The sequence below is a fragment of the Oryctolagus cuniculus genome, chromosome 4, assembly GCF_964237555.1.
Source record: "Oryctolagus cuniculus chromosome 4, mOryCun1.1, whole genome shotgun sequence".
Lineage (NCBI taxonomy): Eukaryota > Metazoa > Chordata > Mammalia > Lagomorpha > Leporidae > Oryctolagus > Oryctolagus cuniculus.
The window spans coordinates 139,144,582-139,168,374 of NC_091435.1; the positions used below are offsets into that span (position 1 = coordinate 139,144,582).

At 39.8% G+C, this 23,793-nt stretch overlaps 2 protein-coding genes across 10 annotated transcripts in view; both read right to left on the reverse strand.

Annotated features, from left to right (window-relative positions):
- The window catches only part of TRPC1 (transient receptor potential cation channel subfamily C member 1), an 88,414-nt gene extending 76,813 nt beyond the window's left edge, over positions 1-11,601 (reverse strand). Inside the window, exons 1-2 of one of the 8 annotated variants that reach the window (XM_008266183.4) lie at positions 10,958-11,601; positions 1,093-1,247 (exon numbers count right to left, since the gene is read on the reverse strand). In XM_008266183.4, the coding sequence (XP_008264405.1) occupies positions 1,093-1,247; positions 10,958-11,129 (327 nt within the window). In that variant the 5' untranslated portion in view covers positions 11,130-11,601. 8 annotated transcript variants of the gene reach the window in all.
- Positions 11,602-17,495: 5,894 nt separating this feature from the next.
- The window catches only part of PLS1 (plastin 1), a 142,396-nt gene continuing 136,098 nt past the window's right edge, over positions 17,496-23,793 (reverse strand). For both annotated transcript variants that reach the window (XM_002716570.5, XM_070072688.1), the window contains 2 exons: positions 18,545-18,669; positions 17,496-18,295 (listed from right to left, as the gene is read on the reverse strand). In XM_002716570.5, coding sequence (XP_002716616.1) covers positions 18,160-18,295; positions 18,545-18,669 — 261 coding nt within the window. In that variant the 3' untranslated portion in view covers positions 17,496-18,159. The remainder of the gene's footprint in view (positions 18,296-18,544; positions 18,670-23,793) is intronic.

Genomic DNA, 23,793 nt, shown 5'->3' on the forward strand with positions numbered 1-23,793 from the left:
TTAAATATTGCCCTAGGTACCATGTCTCATTTTCTTTTACTGCAGCTCCAGAGCTCCTCCTGTTGCCCCTCTAATTCTCTACAGATTAGAAAACTAATTAAGTTTATTATGATGGAACCTAAAATGAGAAAAAAATACTCTGAAGTAAAGCTCCGGAAGTACTCCTAGAACTAAAATTCATACACTTAATTTGGAAAGCTCGGCAGCTACCTTGACTATTACAGGTATCTTTTATTTTTCAGTTCCTAGTTGTGTTCTGGGTAGCTGAAGTTGCTAGATAAGCATTCTCTCTTAACTTTAAGTATACTTATATATGTGAGACAATATCATATGCTGTAATACATATACTCATATTAGAAATCTATATAGAACTACCCACTTATATTCACAAAATCTGCTGTGAGTGCTTCCTGATGCCACTTAAAATTATATACCTCATTAAGGGGAAAAAAATGAGCCAGAATTCATGACCTAGAAGTCCCATCATAAGCAAACCAAAAAAGAAACAAAACAATATTATTACTAAATTCTTTCAAGATGTACATGCATGCCTGCTTTTCTATCTGAGTTGATAAGATAAACAGAAAGGTCTGTCTTTTCCAGTTAAAAAAATCATTCGTCTTTAGACATAAGTAAACATTCAATTTCAAACGAAGACGAAAATTTAATAGAACTTGGAAGAAAACCAAAGTCAAACTGAAAATTGTTTTGTAAGTCAAGATATTGTACACATGCCTATAAATAACACAGGCCCAGGAAAAATCTGTTCCCCTGACAGTTCCAGAATATTTGTACTACTTTTAGGTATATAACATAAATAATATAGATAATAAAGTTATCTTTAATAAATCATAACATTACCAGATTAAAAAAAAGTAACAGTTGAATGAAAAATTAATCAATTCAAATTATTATAATTTTTTAAAAAAGATTTTTTTTTCGGCTGGCCTTTAAAACTTTGGTGGCTTATAATCAAATAAAAGGTTAAATAGAGAGAAAGGCAAAAAAATAAAAAAGTAAACTGGATGGAAGAAAACATGACATATCTAACATTTCTTAGAAGCTAGTGGATAAAATTATCTTGCCTTGTACCTGACAACCGTAGTCCAAAAGAAGCTGCAGTATATCCAAGTTTTCGTTTTCAATAGTTATGGTAACAGCATTTCTCCCAAGCACATCTACGCAATTTATGTTCAAGTCACCTGAACTGTTTTCCTCCAAAATCTTTTTAACCATATAATAGTCACCTAAATAACAATATACAAACATAATTTAATATCCATGACATATTACATAAGAATGACTGTAAAGTAAAACTTAGTTTGTTGAATAAAAGATTAAAAGCCTAAACTCATCTTGTATATGGAAATATGCACTGAAAATGTGAACATTTCCTTGCAGCTTCTATCTTGATAAAATGTTATCAGCTGAAAACACAAAAAGCAAATAGAAATGGATGATTACAAGGAGAAAAACTTGTAGAAGATATTTAAAACAATTTAATAAAAGTATGTCCAAAAGCACAGATCAAAAGCTAGAAAAAATAGGAGAAGCTTAATGGAATTAAATTCTGTATCTCAAATATATATACACATTTACTCATATAACATAATGGTTAAAAATGAGATCTAGTACCAAGTACAGGATAATATAGAGCAGCTTTATAAGAGAAAATATATGTTGGAAGAGCAGTGGATTGTGAATTTGTGAATACATCTAGTATGAGGGAAGGATACCCAAAAATTCTCTCTCCTCTCCACTCTCCAACAAATACATCATTATTATCAACTTCATCAACAACCTATTTGGGGTAAATGATCAGGACACACACTGTTCAGGAAACTCTAGGGCAGGCCTAGGATTATTGCTTGACCTGTCAGAAGCAGGCAGACTGTCTTATAAAGCTGTACCCCACCACAAAACATTCGTCCGTGTGGGAAAATGAAGATAATTATGGCAATAAGCAATTTCATCAAGGGCACACTATATTTATTTGCTAATCAGACAGTGCTGGAATATGGGGAATAAGTCAAAAGAAAAATGGTAATTAAACGGAAAAAGAAAGCAAGTTCAAACATAAGATGATCACACCATTGTAAGTGACTTGCAAATACAGTTTTACCTTTGAAGACTAAGAAACAGGGAAAGAACAATCAGAATGGAAACTTGATAGAAAAAGAATGACTTCATGCTACAAAAAAATACTAAAATTGGACTATATAAAATTTTGAAAGATTTTATTAAACTTTTTTTTTAACTTTTAAATAAATTTGCTATTATTGTTAACCAATGGTCTTAAAGCCCCTACACGTTTTAAAAAACTGAATGGCAATTTTTCTTGACAGTAGACTTCCTCAGTTTTGTTTTTAAGATTTTTAATGTTTCAATGTCTTGGACAAGGATCAGGACTCCTTTATAGATTTTGAACAAATATCTGTTTCAAATATATGTCATCAGTACCTTCTCAAGTAGCCTTTTTCCCCCAGTAACTTTTTGAAGTTTGCCAATCTTTGATTACAAGGTTCCTGTTTCTTCCCCTAAAGAAATGTCACATGGTCTCTTTTCCTATGCAATGTGTGAGAGCCCTTCTTCCCTTGAAGACCACACCACAAGGCAGTTATAGGACGGTCTTAGACTGTTCTTGTGTACGAAGAATTCTGATGTAAGGAACTGGGAAATGGTGGTGCCCGCCTCTGGTGAGTGTTGCCCTTCTCTCCTGCAATATAATTTTATGCCGGTAAATCTCTTTTAAAAATTCTGTGGATTTTCACTCAAAACTATAATCATATGAAGAAGCATTTTGCTGAAATTCTGGAGCACAGCATAGCTTTCCCAAAGACCTTCTTTAACCCTTTGATGTTCCAGACATCCTTTTCTGAAGTTTATTTTTCTAAAACAAAGTATTATAAAACTATGTTTGCAAGAATAGATTCACACAGGCATTTCTTTTTTAATGTTAGCTCCCACATATAAGGGAGAACAAGTGGTAAGTCTTTTCTGTGACTTATTCACTCAACATGTCCTCGAGTTGCATCCATTTTGCTGCAAATGGTAGAATGACATTTTTTATAGCTGAATAATAGTCCATTGAGTGTATATACATTTTCTTTATCCATTCATCTGATGATGGACACCTAGGTTGATTCCAAATTTTGATACTGTAAACAGTGCTGCTATCAATATGGTGGTGCAGGTATCTCTTTGATACAACATGTTCATGTCTTTTGGATATATTCCCAGTAGTGGGATTGCTGGACCATATGGCAGGGCTATTTCTAGTTTTTAAAGAAATCGCCACACTGTTTTCCACAGCAGCTTCCTTAGTTTCTCCAATAAAACTAATCACAAAAAAATGTATTTTTCCTATAGAAATACTAGTTTTTAGACACCAATGCCCCATGGCAAAAACATCAGATACTTTACAAAGAGATGCTCTTAGCCATAAGTTGAACCAACAGTGATCAAAGATATAGACCAGTGAAAATTTATCAGTATTCTTGGGAAATAACATCTAAAACGGGACTTCAAATAAATCTAGCTTAATATCTTAGGAGAATGCTACCCATAAAAACTGCTATAATTTGTTATGATGTGTCTAGCTGAGGACCCTTATCCTCTTTGGGACTCACTAGACTTTCTAAATAAGGATTTTTCCCTTCATTAATTCTCAATATTTCCAGCCACAGTATCTTCAAATATTGCTTCACACTGTATTGTTTTTTTCTCCTATCAGAACTTCTATTAAAACAGTTTTGTTATACCTTCTCATTCCAACTTCTGTGTCTCCCAAAATTTCTGAATTTTTCTCTTTTCCTGGACTTAGGGTGATTTCTTCAGAATTTTGTTCCAATCACTTATTTCTCCTTTAATGCCCTGTTAATTAACTCATTTATTGATTTATAAAAACTAAAGTATATATTTATATATTACACTGAATTTTCTTCTAAATTTTATCTTTCATTTTCATATTTTAAGACTTTAGTTCCTTAAAGCATAATTATTTTATGGTCTCCATATGGTAATTAAATAATCTATAGGTAGTGTTAATTTGAATCCCAAGCTAACAACAGCCAACACAAGGGGCTTGTGTTGTGGCATGAAAGGTTAAGGCACTACCTGTAATGCCAGCACCCCACATGAGCACTGGTTCTATTCCCAGCTTCTTTCAATTCCTATCCATCTGCCTGCTAATGCACCTGGGACAGCAGACGATGGCCCAAGCACATGGGCCCCTCCCACCAACAGGGGAGACCCAGATAGCGTTCCAGGATCCTGGCTTTGGCCTGGCCCAGCCCTGGTCGTTGTGGTCATTTGAAGAGTGAACTAGCAGATGGAAGCTGTCTGTCTGTCCCATTCTCTAACTCTACCTTTCAAATAAATAAGCCCTGAAAAACAAAAGCAGCCCCAAAATCATGGTTACATGAAAGTAAGGATTTCTAATTACATGCAATCCAGAGTAAAACAAGCTTCTTTGAAGTCTCCCTCTTCTAGTGGATGGGTTCTTTTCCTGATCTACTCCTTTGCTGAAGATGAAATCCCTAAGGATCCTTGTTACACATATAGATATTGGCTCCAACTCCACTTGGTGCTGACTCAAGGCCTTATATCATGCCTACACAAGCAGTACTCCCAAGTTTCCATGGAACAGCCATAGTGCCAGCTCACATACTCCTGTTTTTCAGGCTTTTCTTCACTTTGGATCCCAAGAGTTCCCCTTACTTTCCTGAAAGCACAGATATTCTTATAGATATTTGTTATATTTTAGTTCTCACTTTTAGGTGTTTTAATGCAAAAATTTCAGGTATTGAACTACAAAGAACTATACAAATAAATTTTTATAAAATTTTTAAAATTTCAGGTAAAGGTAAACAGAACTTATTGTAATATATGTTAAAAGTTCAGATTGCTAAAAACTGCATTGCAAAAATCAGATAACTCCAGATTTAAACTTTTGAATATTTCCATTGCAATCAGAGTTATACAACAAAAAAATCTTTAAAAATCAAAACTAAATAAGTTTAAGCCCTAAAAATAAAAAGCTCTGGGGCTGGCGCTGCAGGCAGTGGCTTTACACACTATGCCACAGCACCATGGGTTAAAGCTCCAATCTGCAATGCCACCATCCATATGGGCACCAGTTCCAGTCCTGGCTGCTCCACTTCCCATTCAGCTCTCTGCTATAGCCTGGGAAAGCAGAAGATGGCCCAAGTGCTTGGGTCCCTGCACCCATGTGAGAGACCCAGAAGAGGCTCCTGGCTCCTGGTTCCAGATCGGCTCAGCTCTGGCATTGTGGACATTTGGGGAGTGAATCAGTGGTTGGAAGACTTCCCTCTCTCTCTCCCTTCCTCCCTCCCTCCCTTTCTCTCATTCTCTTTCTGCTTTTGACTCTCTGTAACTCTTTCAAGTAAATAAATATTAAAAAAAAAAAATAGGCCAGCACCGTGGCTCACTTGGCTAATCCTCCACCCACAGAGCTGGCACCCCAGGTTCTAGTCCCGGTTGCTCCTCTTCCAGTCCAGCTCTCTGCTGTGGCCTGGGAGGGCAGTGGACGATGGCCCAAGTGCTTGGGCCCCTGCATCCGCATGGGAGACCAGGAGGAAGCACCTGGCTCCTGGCTTCGGATTGGCACAGCTCCAGCCGTAGTGGCCAATTGGGGGATGAACCAAAAGAAGGAAGACCTTTCTCTCTCTCGAATAAAAAAATAAAATGTTCTGGGGCCGGTTCTGTGGCGTAGTAAGTAAAGCTGCCACCTGCAGTGCCAGAATTCCATATGGGCACTGGTTCAAGTTCCAGCTGCTCCACTTCCAATCCAGCTTCCTATTCATGAGCCTGGGAAAGCACTGAAAGTTGGTCCAAGTTGTTGAGTCTTTGAACCCACGTGGGAGACAAGGAAGAAGCTCTTGGCTCCTGGTTTCAGATTGGCCCAGCTCCGACCACTGTGGCCTTTTGGGAAGTGAACTAGCAGACGAAGACCTCTCTCTCTGCCTCCACCACTCTAACTCTGCCTTTCAAATAAACAAATCTTTTTTAAAAAATAAAAAATGAAAGTTCTATGCTGCCACAGCTAACACTCACGCAAAAGAATGAGCTAAAGCCATAGACATTATAGGAAAGCTACAGTGGTTGCTAAGCATCTCACTGAAATTTATATTTTCAAGTCATTTAAGATAATGTGCTATATCCAAAAAGGACATAGCAATCTTAATTTTTAGGAAGAGTGAATATGCAAAAGCATTTGAGGAATGAACCAACAGATGGGAGTTCTCTATCTCTGTCTCTCTCTACCTTGGAAAAACAGATTTTTTAAAAAAGTCACTACTTATCACCTCTTAGTGGTGATTTCTGAACTTACTACCTTTTAAACTACTAATCCTACATGCTAGATTTCTCAATATCATTAAATTTGATCAAGTCAACTAAAATACAGCAACAAGAATTCTTCCTAGGTTAAAACAATATCTATATAATAAAATTTAAACTTTTAATACTTCTCCTCCATGGTTGTAATATATAAGGTACAGGAATTTGGCTTGAGTTACCTTTTTTAATTGCCCAAATAAAAGACTGACTTTGAAACAGAAATATGCCATATTCCAAGTCACATACAGGCCATTTAAGTTAAATTGAATATTTGCTTCAAACAGATTTTACACAAACATACCTTTCCTTACTGTCCCTCAGTAGAGTATAAAAGAGTATCTTCTGATGGCTCAAGTACTTAAGTTTCTGCTACTCATGTAAGAAACCAGCATGGAGTTCTTGGCTCCTGGTTTCAGCATGGCCCCACCCTGACTTGTGGGCATTTGGACAGCAAACCAGTGGATGGAAGATACATTCTCTTTCCAATAAGTGAAAATTAATACACATAGAAGAGACAGGATCTTATTCCATAATGAAGATGTGTGCTAAGATATGGATATAGTCAGTTATGTCTTGATAGAGCACTTTTCCAGGGCCTGATCACAATTCAGGACTTCAAAGTATATTTGGTTGATTTGCAGAAAAGAACAAAGTAAAAATAATAAAGAAAAATATGTGGTATCATTATAAAGAAATGCCAATACTACAGAACTGGAGGCAACTAGCTGTTCAATGATTGGGCTGTTAAATTATCCACCACCAGTCTGGGGATTTACAAGTCATGTTTTGTTAAGGTATCTATGAATCATTCATTCCCTACAACATTTCTCAGCTAGTACATTTTAAAACTTCAGTCATTTGAAAAACTTTCCTGTACAAGGTTCTTAAGTGTCCTGCCTAATGACAACTTGTGAAATGTCTATACAATGTTGCCTGCGGTACTCATCTCTAACTCTCCTTTCTGTGAAAGGTTCCTCCCTCATCTACATTAGGTACCCCCGGCCAATATAAAACAGCAATATCCAGCACAGTGTTTCTTAGGATGCCTGCATCTCATTATCAGAGTACCTGGCTCAAGACCCTGTTCTTCCTCTAATATCAGGTTCCAATCACACACACCCTGGCAGGCAGTAACCATGCCTCAAGACTTAGGTCCCTGCCACCACCCATGTGAGAAGACTCAAATTCAGGGCTCACAGCTTCAGCCTGGCCCAGCCCAGTCTGTTGCAGGCATTTGAGGAGTGAACCAGCAGATAGAAAATAGCTTGCATGTTCTCTCTCATGTTGTGTTCTCTCTCCCATCCCTGAATGCCTTTCAAATAAAATGAAAATACATAATTAAAAAAAAAAGAATGAGCAGAATTTTATTGGGGTGGGAGTCACTAGGTTTAAGTTTTTAACACTAGAATATGAACTAGCAAAATTTTTCTTCTAAATTTTATACAAAGGATCCAGCGTTACCTTGAAATCACCCTGACCCACTCTGAAGATCAATAATAGCCATTACTAAGTGTCCACTACTCAGATCAGAAGTTGTTTAGATGGAACTCATCCACATGAAAGTCAGCCAGTACACACCATAATTTTTCGACTAACATGCACATAACCACAATTTCTGCTTTAGGAATTCCCAAGTTCTCAGTAAGTGGAACATGTTATCAATGCTTCACATACATACAGCAATACTGCTAAATGGAAAGATGCTCTAAAACATCATAAATGGTCTAGAGATGATTTTCTCTGGTGCTACTTTAACACCATGTTTTCTACCTTTATTGGATAAATGTAATAAAAAGCAAATTTAAGGATATTGTGGCACAGCAGGTTAAGCCACCAGTTGGTTAATGTGGTTTAATCCTGCATCCTATTATCAGAGTGCTACTCTGCTTCCAATGTAGCTTCCTGCTAATACGCCCAGGAAGACTTTGGGACCTTGTCACCCACATGGCAGACCCAGATTGAATTGCAGAAACTAGGGAATGGACCATGGGATGAAAGATGTGTCTCTCTCTTACCCTCTCTGTCAAAATGCCACTCAATAAATAATTAAACGTACATGGAAAATAATTTTAATTTCCAACCAAAAAGTACAAACATGGATGTGTATTTTCTGACACAAAGGATTTTCAATCATTTGCATATAGAACACTGGAGATAGATTAGATCAAATCAATAGAACACTGAGATAAAGAGAGAGAGGAGAGAAAGAGAGAGAGAGGAGAGAGAGGGAGAGAGGGAGGAAGGGAGGGAGGGAGGAAAAGTTAGTTGTAAGGATCACATGCAGTCATCTATGCAAAGCATGGGCACTCTACCTCAATAGCTGTTTGAGTAAATGTTTGTCATTTGGTCTGAAGAAGGCTCCAATGTAATAGAAGGAGCTATACCTACTTCAGGAAACTGTTCACTTTTAGATTTGCTTTAAGTAACACTAAAAAGCACACACTAAAAAGGTTAAACAATATTAGTTAATACAAACATGTAAACAAAGAATCCTCTAAGACTTATTTTAATTGTAAATTTGCACCATAAGTGTATGTAATAAATATGCCATTTTTCTAAATCTAACTCAAGAACTTGTTTCAATATACCTGAAACACACAAAATACCTATTTTATCTCATTAATTTTTAAAAATTTCAACTTATGTACTGGGAAAAGCAAGTAGTTTCCAAGGCACTCCTAAGAGTCAAATCTTTCTAAAGATCTAAATGATGCCATAAAATAAGAAACTAACAGAGTATCAGGCTGTTTCAATTGATACTACCAGACAGACTATAATACAATCATAAATTAAAACTCTTTTCTTGGAGACACCATGCAACAGTCCTAAATATATACACCACACAAGTACCAACTCCATTTCATTGGGACAATTTTCTGTCTTCAGTTTGATAGAAATATATCATGTTCCCTTTCTTGCAATACTTTGCCTAAAGTAATCACAGCAGAGAGAGGGAGAGGCAAATGCAACAGCCACTTACTCATCATAACACAATCTTTCCCCTTCACGTCAAGAGAATTTTTGAGGGCAGAGAATCACAGAAGTCACTCCAACAATACAGAGTAATTTTATTTAGCCTATAGATTCTAATTTTTGAAACATTACAATTTCTTTACATTTCCAAGACTACTCAAAATTGTGCCTACAGCGGACCTGCTTTCACAATATTATCTAATACTGTTATATAAGAACGTGTCTGACAACAGACACAAGTGGACCTTGTTAATATGTCAATGTGGTTTCAAAAATTTCTGTAAATAAAATCCTACGTCAAAAGCACTAAGAGAGATTAGGGAGACTATCATTCATTCAAAACTTAAAATATGGACAAAAAATACTCTTTGACTAATCTTTACATTGTGCAACTGGCCTTTTATGTTTTGAAAATTTGCATGGTTCTAACAGTTTTCCCAAGTGAACATGGCCACTGACTAGCAAGCCACACAAATTCAGGAATGGAAGATTTTCAGTACTTTTTTTTTTGTAGGAAATTAAAGCAGTCTTAGGGCAATCAATTTCCTATTCTTAAAAGTATACTTAGGGCCAGCACTGTGGCATCCATAGTAAGTAAAGCCGCTGCTTACAGTGCTGGCATCCCATTTGGGTCCCGGCTGCTCCACTTCCCATCCAGCTCTCTGCTATGGCCCAGGTCCTTAGGCCCTTGCACCAGCGTGGGAGACCCAGAAGAAGCTCCGGGCTTCCTTCCAGTACGCCCAGGTCCGCCCCTTGCAGCTTTTTGGGGAGTCAACCAGCTTGTGGAAGACCCCTCTCTCTCTGCCTCCCTGTAACTCTGCCTTTCAAATAAAGAAATCTTAAAAAGAAAGTATACTTGCATTAAAAGACAGACAGCCACAAAAACACTTAATGCATAAATTTTTAAAAAAAGGAAAGTAAATTTTTTTGCCATATAATTTTTTTCACTACCTTTATCTCCTACAGGATATAGCGCTACAAGCTTTTCTCTACGATAAAAAAAAAAAAGCACTAGTGGTCAAGACTGTTTGAGAAGTTTAGGGAAAGTTTTAGGATCTAAGGCAGAACTTCAGTCCTTTTTATCATGCGTCTCACCTGGGCTATTCAGAGACTTAACTTCACTCACAGGTACCGGCAGTGCACCTGAGCTAAATCATGCACCAAAGGTGGGGATCTTGTTAACAAACTCAAGCCAGCTGAGAGCCCTAAGTACAAGGAATTTAAAGCAAGGTCACATTGGAATGTTCTGACGGCAAGGTCCGAAACTAGCCAATAAACACACCAAAAGGAAAGAACGGAGACCCTAAGCAGACCAGGTCGTTCACGTTGTCAGAAGGGATGCGGCTAAAACGCTGGGCTCCAGGCCCCGGGACAGCAGCATCCCGACAGCGGAGCCCAGGGAGGCGGCCGCGGGCAAGGCCGCCGCCGCCGCAGGTGCCGCGCTGAGGGCGCACCCCCAGCCGCAAACTCCAGGGCACTGGAGCTGCGGGGCGGCGCTGCGGGGGCGAGGCGGCCGGCGCGGGAGGTCGCGGGACTGCCCCCAGAGTAAGCTGAGGCAAGAGTGAGCACCGAGGGTCTGGAGGGCAGGGGCGTCCAGAGGAGGAGAAAGGGGCCTAGCTCTCACCCTTGTCGCACGCCAGCAAGAAAAGCTTCTCATTCAGGGTGTTCTCCTCCTTCACCTCCCGCACATCCTTCAGCGCCATCACCTCATTCGGCGACGAAGAGGATGGGGAGGAAGGCAGGGAGGAGGAGGAGGCGCCCGAGAGGTCCGTAGTCGGGTACAGGGCCGCCATCATCGCAGCCCATGAAGGGGGCAGGCCCGGAGACGGGGGCGGGGCACCCACCGGCCCCGACCCCGACCCCAACCCCGCCCCAGGGCTGGAGAAGGGATGAGTCGTTCCCGCCACCGCCTCCGCGCGCGGCCAGCTGGCCCCGAAGGGCGTCGCCTCCCCTCGGAACCAGCACTCGCCCTCCACGGACAGCCCCAGGTTGGTGGCGGCGCATGCGCGGCCTCGAGGCCAGCGCCCCCTCCCCAGCCGCCGGCGCCCGGGCCGAGCCGGTCCGCGCCCGTCCGGGGAAGACAGACTGGAGCGCGCCAGGGCGGCAGCCGAGCGCGGGGCCGTGCCAGGAGCCGCAGGGGCCGCGCAGGAGGCGGCCCGGCCGGGAGGACGACGAGAGCTCCGAGGGAGAGGCGCTTCTGAGCACGTTGGGCTCCGAGGCTGTGGGAACCGTCGGCTCAGCTGCGCCGGGAGGAGATGTTCGCGACTCTGCTCACGTCATCCTGCCCTCCGCTTTAGCGACGACACCGGGGCGGGGCCAGCGGCAGGGGCGGGCTTGGGGGCGGAGCCTATGGCGGGGGTGGGGCCTGCGGTGGAGGGCGGGCTCGAAGGACGCACGGCCGGAGGGCGCTGGGAGGCTTCCGGCCCCAGCCCTTCAGCCCCAAGTTACCCAAGTTTGAGGTAACTTGCCCGCCATCTCGCGTCTTAATAGGAGCAGTCTGCTAACTGAAGCTCTGAGGACCTGACGTTTAGTCAGTGCAGTCTGCCTCGCCCCCACGTTGAGGTGGTGGATTACGTACCGCGGGAAAGCCGCAGCGTTTCTAAAGGCTGTTTTTTTTAAACAAGTCGTTTGTGATCCGACATTGGCATCATCGGCAGCGCTGGCATCCCCTATGGCCGCCTGTTAGGGTCCCGGCTGCTCCACTTCCGATCCAGTTCCCTGCTAAGGCGCCTGAGAAGGCAGTGGAAAATGGCCCAAGTGCTTGCCCCCTGCACCCACTTTGGACGGAGCTCCTGGCTTCGGACCGGTCCAGCTCCGGCCTTTGCAGCCGTCTGGGGAGTGAACCAGAGGATGGAAGATCTCTCTCTTTGCCTCTCCCTCTAATTCCACCTTTCAAATAAATAATCTTAAAAAAAAATTGGATCTTTTATTTAGGCAAGAGCTGATTGACACCAACTGCTACTTCCTTAAATAATTTTTTTTTAACAGGCAGAGTGGACAGGAAGAGAGAGAGACAGAGAGAAAGGTCTTCCTTTGCCCTTGGTTCACCCTCCAATGGCCGCTGCTGCCAGCGCACCGTGCTGATCTAATGGCAGGAGCCAGGTGCTTCTCCTGGTCTCCCATGGGGTGCAGGGCCCAAGCACTTGGGCCATCCTCCACTGCACTCGCTGGCCACAGCAGAGAGCTGGCCTGGAAGAGGGGCAACCGGGACAGAATCCGGTGCCCCGACCGGGACTAGAACCCGGGGTGCCGGCACTGCAAGGCGGAGGATTAGCCTATTGAGCCACTGCGCCGGCCTAAATAATTTTTTAACCAAGATTTTATTTAAAAAATTTAACATTGCAAAACACTGCTACTGTGGTACACCTTTAAAAGATAGGGGAGAAAACCTGAAATTGTATCTCTTGAATAATTCCTGATTTCCTTAACAATCAACCATAGGGAAATCTGAATGTTATCTTTAAAAGCATCTGAACTGGGGCAGGGGCTGTGGCATAGCGGTAAAGCCGCCGCCTGCAGTGCTGGCATCCCATATGGACACTGGTTCAAATCCCAGCTGCTCCACTTCCCATACAGCTCTCTGTTATGGCCTGCGAAAGCAGAGGAAGATGGCCCAAGTCCTTGGACCCCTGCACCTGCATGGGAGACCTGGAAGAAGCTCCTGGTTCCTGGTTTTGGAGCAGTCCAGCTCCAGCCATTGGAGTCATCTGGGGAGTGAACCAGCGATGGAAGACCTCTCTGTTACTCTGCCTTTCAAATAAATGAATCTTTTATTAAGAAAAATCTGAATTCCCTGACTTTACAAAAAAATTACCTGGGGAATGCCGCCTGCAGTGGCAGCATCCCATATGGCAGACAGTTCGAGACCCAGCTGCTTCCACTTCCAATCAGCTCTCTGCTATGGCCTGGGAAAGCAGTGGACGATGGCCCAAGTCCTTGTGTCCCTGCACCTGCATGGGAGCCCCGGAGGAAGTTCCTGGCTCCTGGCTTAGGATCGGCCCAGCTTTCGCCATTGCAGCCATTTGGGGAGTGTACCGGCAGATAGAAGACTTCCCTCTCTGTCTCTATCTCTGCCTCTGCCTCTTTGTAACTGCCTTTCAAATAAAATAAATATTTTTTTTAAATTGCCTTTAAGATTTTAAGGCCACACATAGACTTACTTCTGCATATCTCATATTTGAGGGAACAACTCTCTATACAGTTAATACTGTTTTGTTCCATCACTGTACCTCTGAACACTTGAACTCCCAAATTTCCTAAATACAACTTTATCATCAAAGTCCTCTTTAGATCTTCTAGAAAAGAGATGCCATGATTGTCCACGTTCCGTTTTCATATTTACTTCAAAATAATTGATCATCTCTTGAATCATTACAGTTTTTTTTTTGTCTTTAGACAAATCTCCCCACTCCAATGCTTAATACGAGGATACTTCAAAAAGTTTGTGAGAAAGCAAAAAAAAAAAAACAAAACTGGAAAGTGGAGTTTAAAATAAGGTTATTTTGGTGCAAAAATTTTGAAATTGCATATAAAAGGCCTTCAAAAAGTTCATGGAAATGCATATTATGAAAAAACTATGCATAGATTTTAAGATACTTTTTGCACCAAGACTTATCTTGACTCCATTTTCTATATATGTTTTGAAGTAGCCTCCTCATATAGGCCCAAGTTTGTATACTTGGTGGAACAACAAAATTGCTGTCAAATTTGAGGCCAGGTAACAGAGGTACATGTTTGTGCTTATATACATTCTTTGCGGGTCAGCAAAATGGTAACAAACCAGCTGACACATCCAAAAGTTCAGAGTGATTGAGGCTGAAAATTCAGATGGCTCAGAAGTATAGCTATAAAATACACATCAGACTCAAAGACACAGGGAATGTGACAAGGAGAGAAAGAGAAGTGTATCAGCTTCCCCATAGTAAACCATTTCAAGCTTCTGGGCTTGGATGATTCCCACAGGGGCTAGGTTAATTTTTACAACTGGGTGGTATTCTGACCCACTTTAGTAGATAATCCTAGGAAACACTCCAAAGTATTTGGAAGCTAAATACACTTCAAAGTTATACCAGTGTTGCCAGTGCATCTTGTTTAGAAATCCTTTTGAATCATCTGAGACACAGAATAGCCTCCTCCCTTGCCTCTCTTTGATTTTCTCTATAACTGAAGTATTTTTTTAAGATTTATTTATTTACTTGAGAGGTAGAGTTACAGACAGAGGGAGAGAGAGAGAGAGGTCTTCCATCCACTGGTTCACTCCTTAAATGGCCACAACAGCCAGAGCTGCCAATCTGAACCCAGGAGCCAGAATCCTCTGGGTCTCCCACGCAGGTGCACATATAGGATGCTGGTGCCACAGGCGGATGATTAACGTACTGTGCCATAGCGTCAGCACCAATAACTGGAGTATTTTAATATCATGTGAATGCTCTATCCATTTATTTTGAAAATGTGATTTGGAGACTAACGGTAGAGTTACAATGAACAATGGTATGTAAGATCAGAAGCAACACATTACTCAAAGCAACTCACGCCAAACAGGTACAAAAGGGCAGTTGCAACTCCAGTCAGGAAAAGAAAAGAAAAATAATAAATCCAGAATTAGATCTAGTGCCTCAAGTAGGAAAGACTCTATTTACAACACCAGACCCTCTTCCTCTTTTAGGGGACCCAAGGGATCTGTTTGCGTGGGATGTTGCTAAATAGTCAGCCTCAAGCAGAGTTGCTCAGAGAAAAATTTTGTTTACTTGGAACGAGTGTAGGAGACAGTGGGAAATTATGCTTCCCTACCAGTGCTTTTCTTTTACAGCAAGGGTTAGAGCAGTGTCCAGGATGTAGACTAGGGGGACCAGGAGAGTCTATCCTGCTCAAGCAACATATATTTTCATACTCAAACTGGTTTCTTGGAGCTGTAACTTCCTTGTTTCTGGTGGCCTGGCCCCGTCTGAGCACAGAGTTGCCAAGATAAGCCATCCTGGAACATCCGCTCAAAAACAAGCTCAGGCCAGTGCCCCCACTGCTGTGTCCCTTCCCTTACTAAGTCCTACATGCTGGTTCCACCTCTCCCTCCTTGCTCTCAGGCCACATTCGCCTGTTCTCTGTAATGCTTTCGATGCTCCTCCTGCCTCAGACCTTTGCAATTGCTCTCTTTGCTGAACACTCAGACCAAACAGAACATCCTTAGAGAGACCTTCCTTGATAACCAAAGTCCATCTCCATCCTACTTCCTGAGTCAGTCTCCATCACGTTACCTTGTTTTATTTCTTCTGCGTTATCACTATCTAAAATTCCCATTTGTTTATTGTTTCCCTCCCTCTACTGACACATAAAATCAGAAGAGGTTATCTTTTTCTCAGCTGAATCCCTAGTGTCTAATCTATGATTATATTTGGATTATAACATCCAACAAATTTCTGTTAATGAATTAATTTACTCCATGTCAACAAAAACTAAATTTGTGATAACCATGCAGTTGGTCTTTAATAAAATCCTTCCTATTAGAGAACAAGAGAGGGCCTAGTGTTGTGTCACAGCAGGCTAAGCCACTACTTCTGAGGCCAGCATCCCATATCAGAGTTTTGGTTCGAGTCCCAGCTACTCCACTTGTGACCCAGCTCCCTGCTAATGTGCCTAGGGAGGCAGCGAATGATGGCCCAAGTGCTTGGGCTCGTGCCACCCATACAGATCTGGATGGAGTTCCTGGCTCCTGGCCAGCATCTCATGTGGGCACTGGTTCGTATCCTGGCTGCTCCACTTCTGATCCAGCTCCCTGCTGTTGGCCTAGGAAAAGAAGCAGAACATGACTCAAATACGTGGGCTTCTGCAACCTATGTGGAAGACCTGGATGAAGTTCCTGACTCCTGGCTTCACCTGGCCCAGCATTGGCTGTTGAGGCCAACAGGGGAGTGAATCAGCAAATGGAAGATCTCTGTCTCTTCCTGTCTCTGTAACTGACTTTCAAATGAATTAATAAATCTTAAAGAAAAGGAAAGAAAAGAAAAAAGAAACTACACTCACCTCCAAAGAGATGATCTAATAATTTTTTTGGTCTCATTCATTCAGGAATTGTACTCTTTTCTGGGAAAAAAAAGTTTATATTGGGCTAATTTTCAAGGCTTTTATTTAAATGAAATAAATACTGACACATTTCTACATAACACGGCATTTTTATTAAATAAATATTGTGAGAAAAAAAGAACACCCTAAAGTGCCAAATTTTATGTAAATCAGCTTAGCAAATATAATGGAGAAAAAAATCAAAGGGGGCAGCATGATTTAAATGATCTCATAAAAGGGCAAGAAGGTATCTTCATCATCATATAAGAAAACAACTATCAGAATATAAAAGGGAAAGAACTCTCTCATAGAAGAATAAATTCCATCTATCGGTCATTTCATTTTTAAAAATTCTATTCTAAAAACCTGGGTAGTCTCACTCTTACCAAAATGTATATCTTAATCAATGACAGAAGAGGGATTTAAACCATTCATTCTGAGATAAAGTGACAGCATTTTTGCTGCATAGCAGTATTGCTCACTGGCACTAACAGTGGAAGATGGAGGAAGTCGATTATTATTAGATTCAATTGTGAATAGTAGAATTGGTCTGCTGCTAAAATTCAGAAAAACATCAGTCTCAAGTTTTAGCTATTTCCAAGTAACACAAGCATCAACCAAACACTGCCATTTTATAGGAGGCCTTGAAAACAATGTGAAATTATTCAATGTTGAATATTAAATTTATGTTACTTTCTATCTACTAAAGATATTCAGTGGATATACACTAAATTATATAGGGTTTCAGTATAGACCTAAACTAGCAAGTATATTATGAAGCTAACAGGATAGTGTCAACCTGTCTTGAGATGTTTTAGCCAATATTTGGATACAAGTATTTGAAAAGAATCCATTTAAAAATACATATATTCAAAATGAGTATTTAAAAGAAATATTCATGTATCAGATATCCAAAAACTGAAAGGTATTATACACTTCATGGAGGCAAAATAAATACTTAATGGTTGGCTGATTGACCGGTTATACATACCATTTAAGGAAACCTGGGAAATTCAGGTGCAAAATTTATACACACACACACACACACACACACAAATATATCTTTCACTAATAATATCCTACCAACATATAGTATATGCTGCATGTCATAGATAAAGCTTTATTACCAAACTAGGATATGTAAAGTATCAATATAGTTCAAATTAAGTTCCAAGTAAAAAGCTACTGCCAGTATTACAACAGAGTGGACTTCAGGACTTAAGGATTAGTTGTCATATATAAAAAAGCTTAATGTTAATGAATAGTACTTGTCCTTTTAAAAGTTTAGACAATGTAGAAATTACAGTAAAGTTAAAACTCACTTTACTTAGTTAGAGGAAGAAAATGAAAATATTAAGCTGCATTATGACTAAACACATTTAACATCAAAATTAAATAGCACGCAAAAAAAATCAAAACACATTTCACAACAGGAACTGCAGAAACTTTTGTATTGATCTTTTTTGAATCATGAAAAAGAATGAATTAGTCTTACTTAAATAAGACTTTCAGGAAACAGAATACTTTAATCATGAAATATATTGATAATGAAATACTCTATGATCAGTATTGATTGGTAAATTAATTGTTGATCCAAAAAGGTTGACAAATTCTAACTAGCATGATCAGGATACTGAAATCATTAATGAATATATAATTATTTTGAACATACAAATAATCTGATTTTATATCCACTACATTTCAGAATTCTGTAAACTGTGAGGCATTCAATATGTTTAATGTGGCAGAAAAATCATATGAAATGTTCCATTATTTTATTCTGTTCAGTCCTCTTCCCATTAAGCACGCAAACACCGTCATAACCATCTTTGGTTTTACTTCTACGAGGTCATCAGGTAATGCATATATCCGGGCACCCATCTTTCGAGCAACTGAAATGGCATATCTTGAAAAGATAAAAAAAAAATCTTGGTATTTGTCATCAACTGTGTTTTCTCTTAATATTTATAAACAGAAGGATGAAATATTTAGATAAGACTAACTTTACTCAAAGGTTAATTTTGTGAGTCTTCAATCATATTCCTCATATAGGCTATACATAAAAATGTATATTTTAAATCACAATAATCTTTCCTGTAAGGATTTTAGAGAATTAAAGTAACAAAATATTACAATATAAATCATAAAGCCTTACTTAGCATTGTTCAGCTTGTCCTCATCAGATAAATTTTCTCTTTTGACCATTTCTTGACGAACTGCATTTGGTGCAATGGCATCTATTAAATCTAGTACCGGTAAACTTGTACTAATGGATTTATCCTAGAAAATAAAGAATAGATGAACATTCATAAACATCTTACCTTTAATTTTCATAAGTGTCAGATTCTTCTGGTCACGGTCATAAAATTGAAAGCAATCTATATATTTTCATTGTACCTAATATTCAGCTTTTCTACAACCAAAACATGTAACACACCATTTAAAATATGCTTTTCCTTCAATCTTTATACAAATTATAGTGCAGAGCTGTCATCATACCTGAAAAGGTTTGTGGACATGACAATTCCTAACTATGCTAACTACTGTATCCATTTTGTAAAAAATAAACAACTTTTGAAAAGGAATAGGGGAGTAATTTTAAATTGATAATTTTATACATTCTAGTAATATTTTTAGACCATAAATTCCTTTCACTTAACATTTTTCAGGAATAAAAAGGCAACAGGGAAAGGGAACTAATATTTATATAGGCATTGTTACTTGACAGGCTTTAGCTTATTTAATCTATCTTTTTAACCCTAAAATCCTAATAATAAAGGGATTATAATCTCTTTTAAAGATGAAGAACATGAAGTTCAGAAAGCTCAAGTGATTGAACACATTCAGTTAAGTACAGAACCAAGCTTCAAACCATGACAATCTAATTTTAATACCCAAGATTCTTTGCATTTTGAAGCTACTCCATGGCCGACTACAAATGGACAGTTAAATTTTAATGGATAAAACACTGCAGTTAAAAATTCTTGTGTGAATTCATTTTACCACTTACCAATCCTGGAATTTTCTCATATTCATATTCTCTCTCTCTCTCTCTCTCTCCCAGCTTGAATATAGCAATTGTTACTTTCCTTCTAGAATCTTCTCCTCCTTACTTCTTTTCCTACCCTAATAGAACTCTATTTTTGTACCTCCCTCACGTGCACATGTGCTTCAGGGAAAGCTTATCCCATCCACAGCTCCAGGAGTGAAACTGAATTAGTCTAAGCTAAACATTTTCAGTGGGGACAGAGTGACAACTTTATCCTTTTTATATATAAAGCTTATAGTGCCTAAGTAGATAAACAGTGCATCCCTGCATTAAAATTTCATGGAGATGGGGTGACTGGAAACCAAATGTCTAAAAACGACCCTTTAGAAAAACCACAATGAAACAAAGGTTGGGAACAGTAGTCCAAGTCTAATAGAATAGTCTTATTACCACAGTGATTTAATTTGGACTTAATTTAGGCTATGGAAAGCCAGCAAACCCTCTTCCTGGATATGAATGAGAGGATGAAACTCTGTCATAGCCAGCTGCTACCCTATGATCAAGAGGAGAAGCAGCTTTTAGGGTGAAATTGACGTGTTAGATGGCAAAGAAGAGATGGGAAAAACCCTGAGTCTTTTTTTTTTTTTTTTTTTTTTTTTGACAGGCAGAGTGGACAGTGAGAGAGAGAGACAGAGAGAAAGGTCTTCCTTTGCCGTTGGTTCACCCTCCAATGGCCGCCGCGGCCGGCGCGCTGCGGCCGGCGCACCGCGCTGATCCGATGGCAGGAGCCAGGAGCCAGGTGCTTTTCCTGGTCTCCCATGGGGTGCAGGGCCCAAGCACCTGGGCCATCCTCCACTGCACTCCCTGGCCACAGCAGAGGGCTGGCCTGGAAGAGGGGCAACCGGGACAGAAGCCGGCGCCCCGACCGGGACTAGAACCCGGTGTGCCGGCGCCGCTAGGCGGAGGATTAGCCTAGTGAGCCGCGGCGCCGGCCAAACCCTGAGTCTTAAATGAAATTTAACCATTGGCTCAACCGACCCCAAAGTCTACTTACCCTACATCTGGATTTCTGTCATTATAATCGGTTCCTTTTCTTTTGGTCTAAACCACTTTAAATTGGGTTTCTGTTACCTGAAATCCAAATTACCTTTCCTAATCTGAAATAAGAATGTCACAGCATTCTTGGGAATATTCAGGTAATATAGGTGAAAGTATTTAGTACAGTTCCTAGAGAAATGTGGGTTCTTCATAAATGTCTGATGAAAAAAATTGGAAGGTCAGTGGAGATGCAGAGTGTGAGAATAAGGGCCCTTAAGTCAATCTGATGCTGGTTATCTGGATGTGGTTTATTAGGTTTTCCCCTCCTATCTCTTTTTTTTTTTTTTTTTTTTTGGACAGGCAGTGTTAGACAGTGAGAGAGAGAGAGAAAGGTCTTCCTTTTCCATTGGTTCACCCCTCGACTGGCTGCTACGGCCAGTGCACTGAGCTGATCTGAAGCCAGGAGCCAGGTGCTTCCTCCTGGTCTCCCATGCAGGTGCAGGGGCCCAAGGACCTGGGCCATCCTCCACTGCCTTCCCAGGCCATAGCAGAGAGCTGGACAGCAAGAGGAGCAACCAGGACTAGAACCCAGGGTGCCAGCGCCGCAGGTGGAGGATTAGCCAAGTGAGCCGTGGCGCTGGCTTCTATCTCTTAAAAATCCTTATCCCTGTCTTCTTACAGAATACCTCCAGAAAAAGTAACTGGGATACTGTCAAAAATTTAGCCCCATTCTCAATAAGTAGGATTATCTGTGGAAAATGCTGGGAATCTATACTTTTAATAATCTTTCTAGTTGACTCTATACTGTTATACATTTTAAAGTAAGTGTTTTTTTTAATGTCATTCTAAAATAAAATTTTTATGGGCTTACCTTTCATACATTTCTAAGATGATTCAAAAACAGATTACTCGTTCAATATGTTATATTTTGGCTACTTATTTACATATATGTGGTATTTTAAACATTTCTTCATTTAGATTTAGGGAACAAGGAATTTTTTTCTATCTACTATAAATCACCTTAGAAAAAGCTTTTATTGAGTGGATTGAAAATTTTAAGTTGCTAAAGATCATATCATATTCCTTTTCATCTTTCGTCTCCTGGATTTGTAATTGTCAGTGCAAAATATTTTACTTTTATGAAGGGCAAGGAATTGTAATGGAAATCATTAGTTTACTATATAAATATATTTACATCTGTTTTCCTTTTAGTTTGCTGATGAATATACCTGGGTGTAAAATCCAGCTATTCTGCTTAAAAGCTGTATGATAGTACAACAGTTATTTCACTACTCTAATGTTTGTCTTTTGCTCATAGAATTACTGATTTAAGCAATGTGTAAAATGCTTAGCACAGTGACAAATGGGACTCAATAAAGGGTAATAATGATTATTCTTATTTGCTGAAAAACAACCTCTCCCTATCTTCTTGGTATGAGAAAATTACTTTGCAACTAAAAAGGGTAAATTTGCTCATTTTCTGAAATTTCTAATTATAGCACTGTCTTAATTATGATTATGTTCAGATTAGTACCACTTACAGCCATCACACATAATGCTTTCTCGGGTTGGAAAAAACCTCTCACTCCAACTGTTTTTTTAGCACTTACTGTTACATTTTGTAACCACTTGCACTCTCTTTAAATATTTTATTATCAAGCACCTACTAAGCACCAAATACCTGCCTCTTCATTTCTAAGTAGAACTGTGCTCCCACGCCTGCTCTCTGTAAGCTCTCTCCCCTACTGGGTTTGTATATGCTCACGTTTCATCTCTTTTATTCAACTCATCACCAAATCTGTATTCCCAATTTTACCATCTCTTCTCATCCAATTCCTGAAAATTATCTCAAATTCTGTGAGTTTAAAACTGATTTCATCACCTTTTCCAGAAATCAGCTTCACCTCATGATATCCCCATTTCTTTCAGGTTATTCTCAGTTTTCCAATTACCCAGGCCCAAACATCAAGAGTTCTGACTTTCCTCTCTCCTGTCCTTCCCTAAACCATGAAGCCAAGTCTTAGCTATTCTTACCATTCCCAGTACCCACTTCCAACCTCATCCAAATCTACCTGTGCTGAGTTCTACCTTGGATTCTTATCCTGAGTTCTACCTTGGATTCTTCTTAAGTTTTGTCCTTACAATTACAACATTCTCTCTCCCACCCATCTTGCTCATCATATTCTGATTAGCCTTTCAAAAACAATCACCTGTCTGACCTTGCTTCTTTTACTCCATATCCATTATTTAGGCCAAAATCCTCTGAAATCTTGACCTAGCCTCTGTATCTAGATCCCTTAGACACTGTCCTCTCTAGCCAATTTCTCCCAACCATTCCAGACTTGCATTCATTCAAGATGTGCGCTTCTAGTTTAATATCCCTTTCTTGTCTCCACCAATCCAAATCCTCTTTTCATCTGATCTTCAAACCAAATCAACTTCTCTATCTACTTTTAACTGACCACTCAGTTGGAACGTACTAATCAGACTTCTCACTCATGATAATATTAATTGTATGAGTTACTTGGATTTTATCATTTGCTTTGTAGTATACTTACATTTTCAATTATACAAGTTTTGCCTTGCAAATAAATGGTGAACACTCTGGGGGCCAAATTAATTTTATATTTTTTATCTTTTGCATTACCTAGAAAAGTTACTAGTAAGAGCTCAATAAATATTCATTTTTATTTGTTTTTTAAATTTGTTCCTAAATATTTTCTCATTGTATCTGGTTTAATTATATTCATGCTTATTGGTTTTTATAAATTAATGTGCAAATGCATATAATTTCAGTATAACAATTTTAAAGAGTTAACTATCAATTACAGAATGTTATAATATATCCTCATTCCTATTTTGCATTTTTAATTTATGTTTTATGTTCAAAACATATAAACACAAACCATGGACTAAAAATACTCTTCTAAAATTTCAATAAGCAGTAACTAAAATCCCATGTCATTAGTTCTTTCCAAGATGGGAAAGGATAAAAAAAAACACAGCACTTGAACTAGTACCCAGGCAACATCTCTACCAACATCTAACTGTTCAGTTTGATTTCTTTTTAAAGATTTATATATTTATTTGAAAGACAGAGAGGGAGAGACAGAGAGAGTGGTCTTTCATCTGCTGGCTCACTCCCCAAATGGCTGCAAAAGCTGGAGCTGGGACAATCCGAAGCCAGGAGCCAGGAGCTTCTTCTAGGTCTCCCACTCAGGTACAGGGGCCCAAGCACTTGGGCCATCTTCCACTGCTTTCCCAGGACATTGGCAAGGAGCAGGATCAGATGTGAAGAAGCCTGGCCTTGAACTGACGCCCATACGGGATGCTGGTGCTGCAGGCAGAGGCTTAAAAGCTACTACACCACAGTGCGA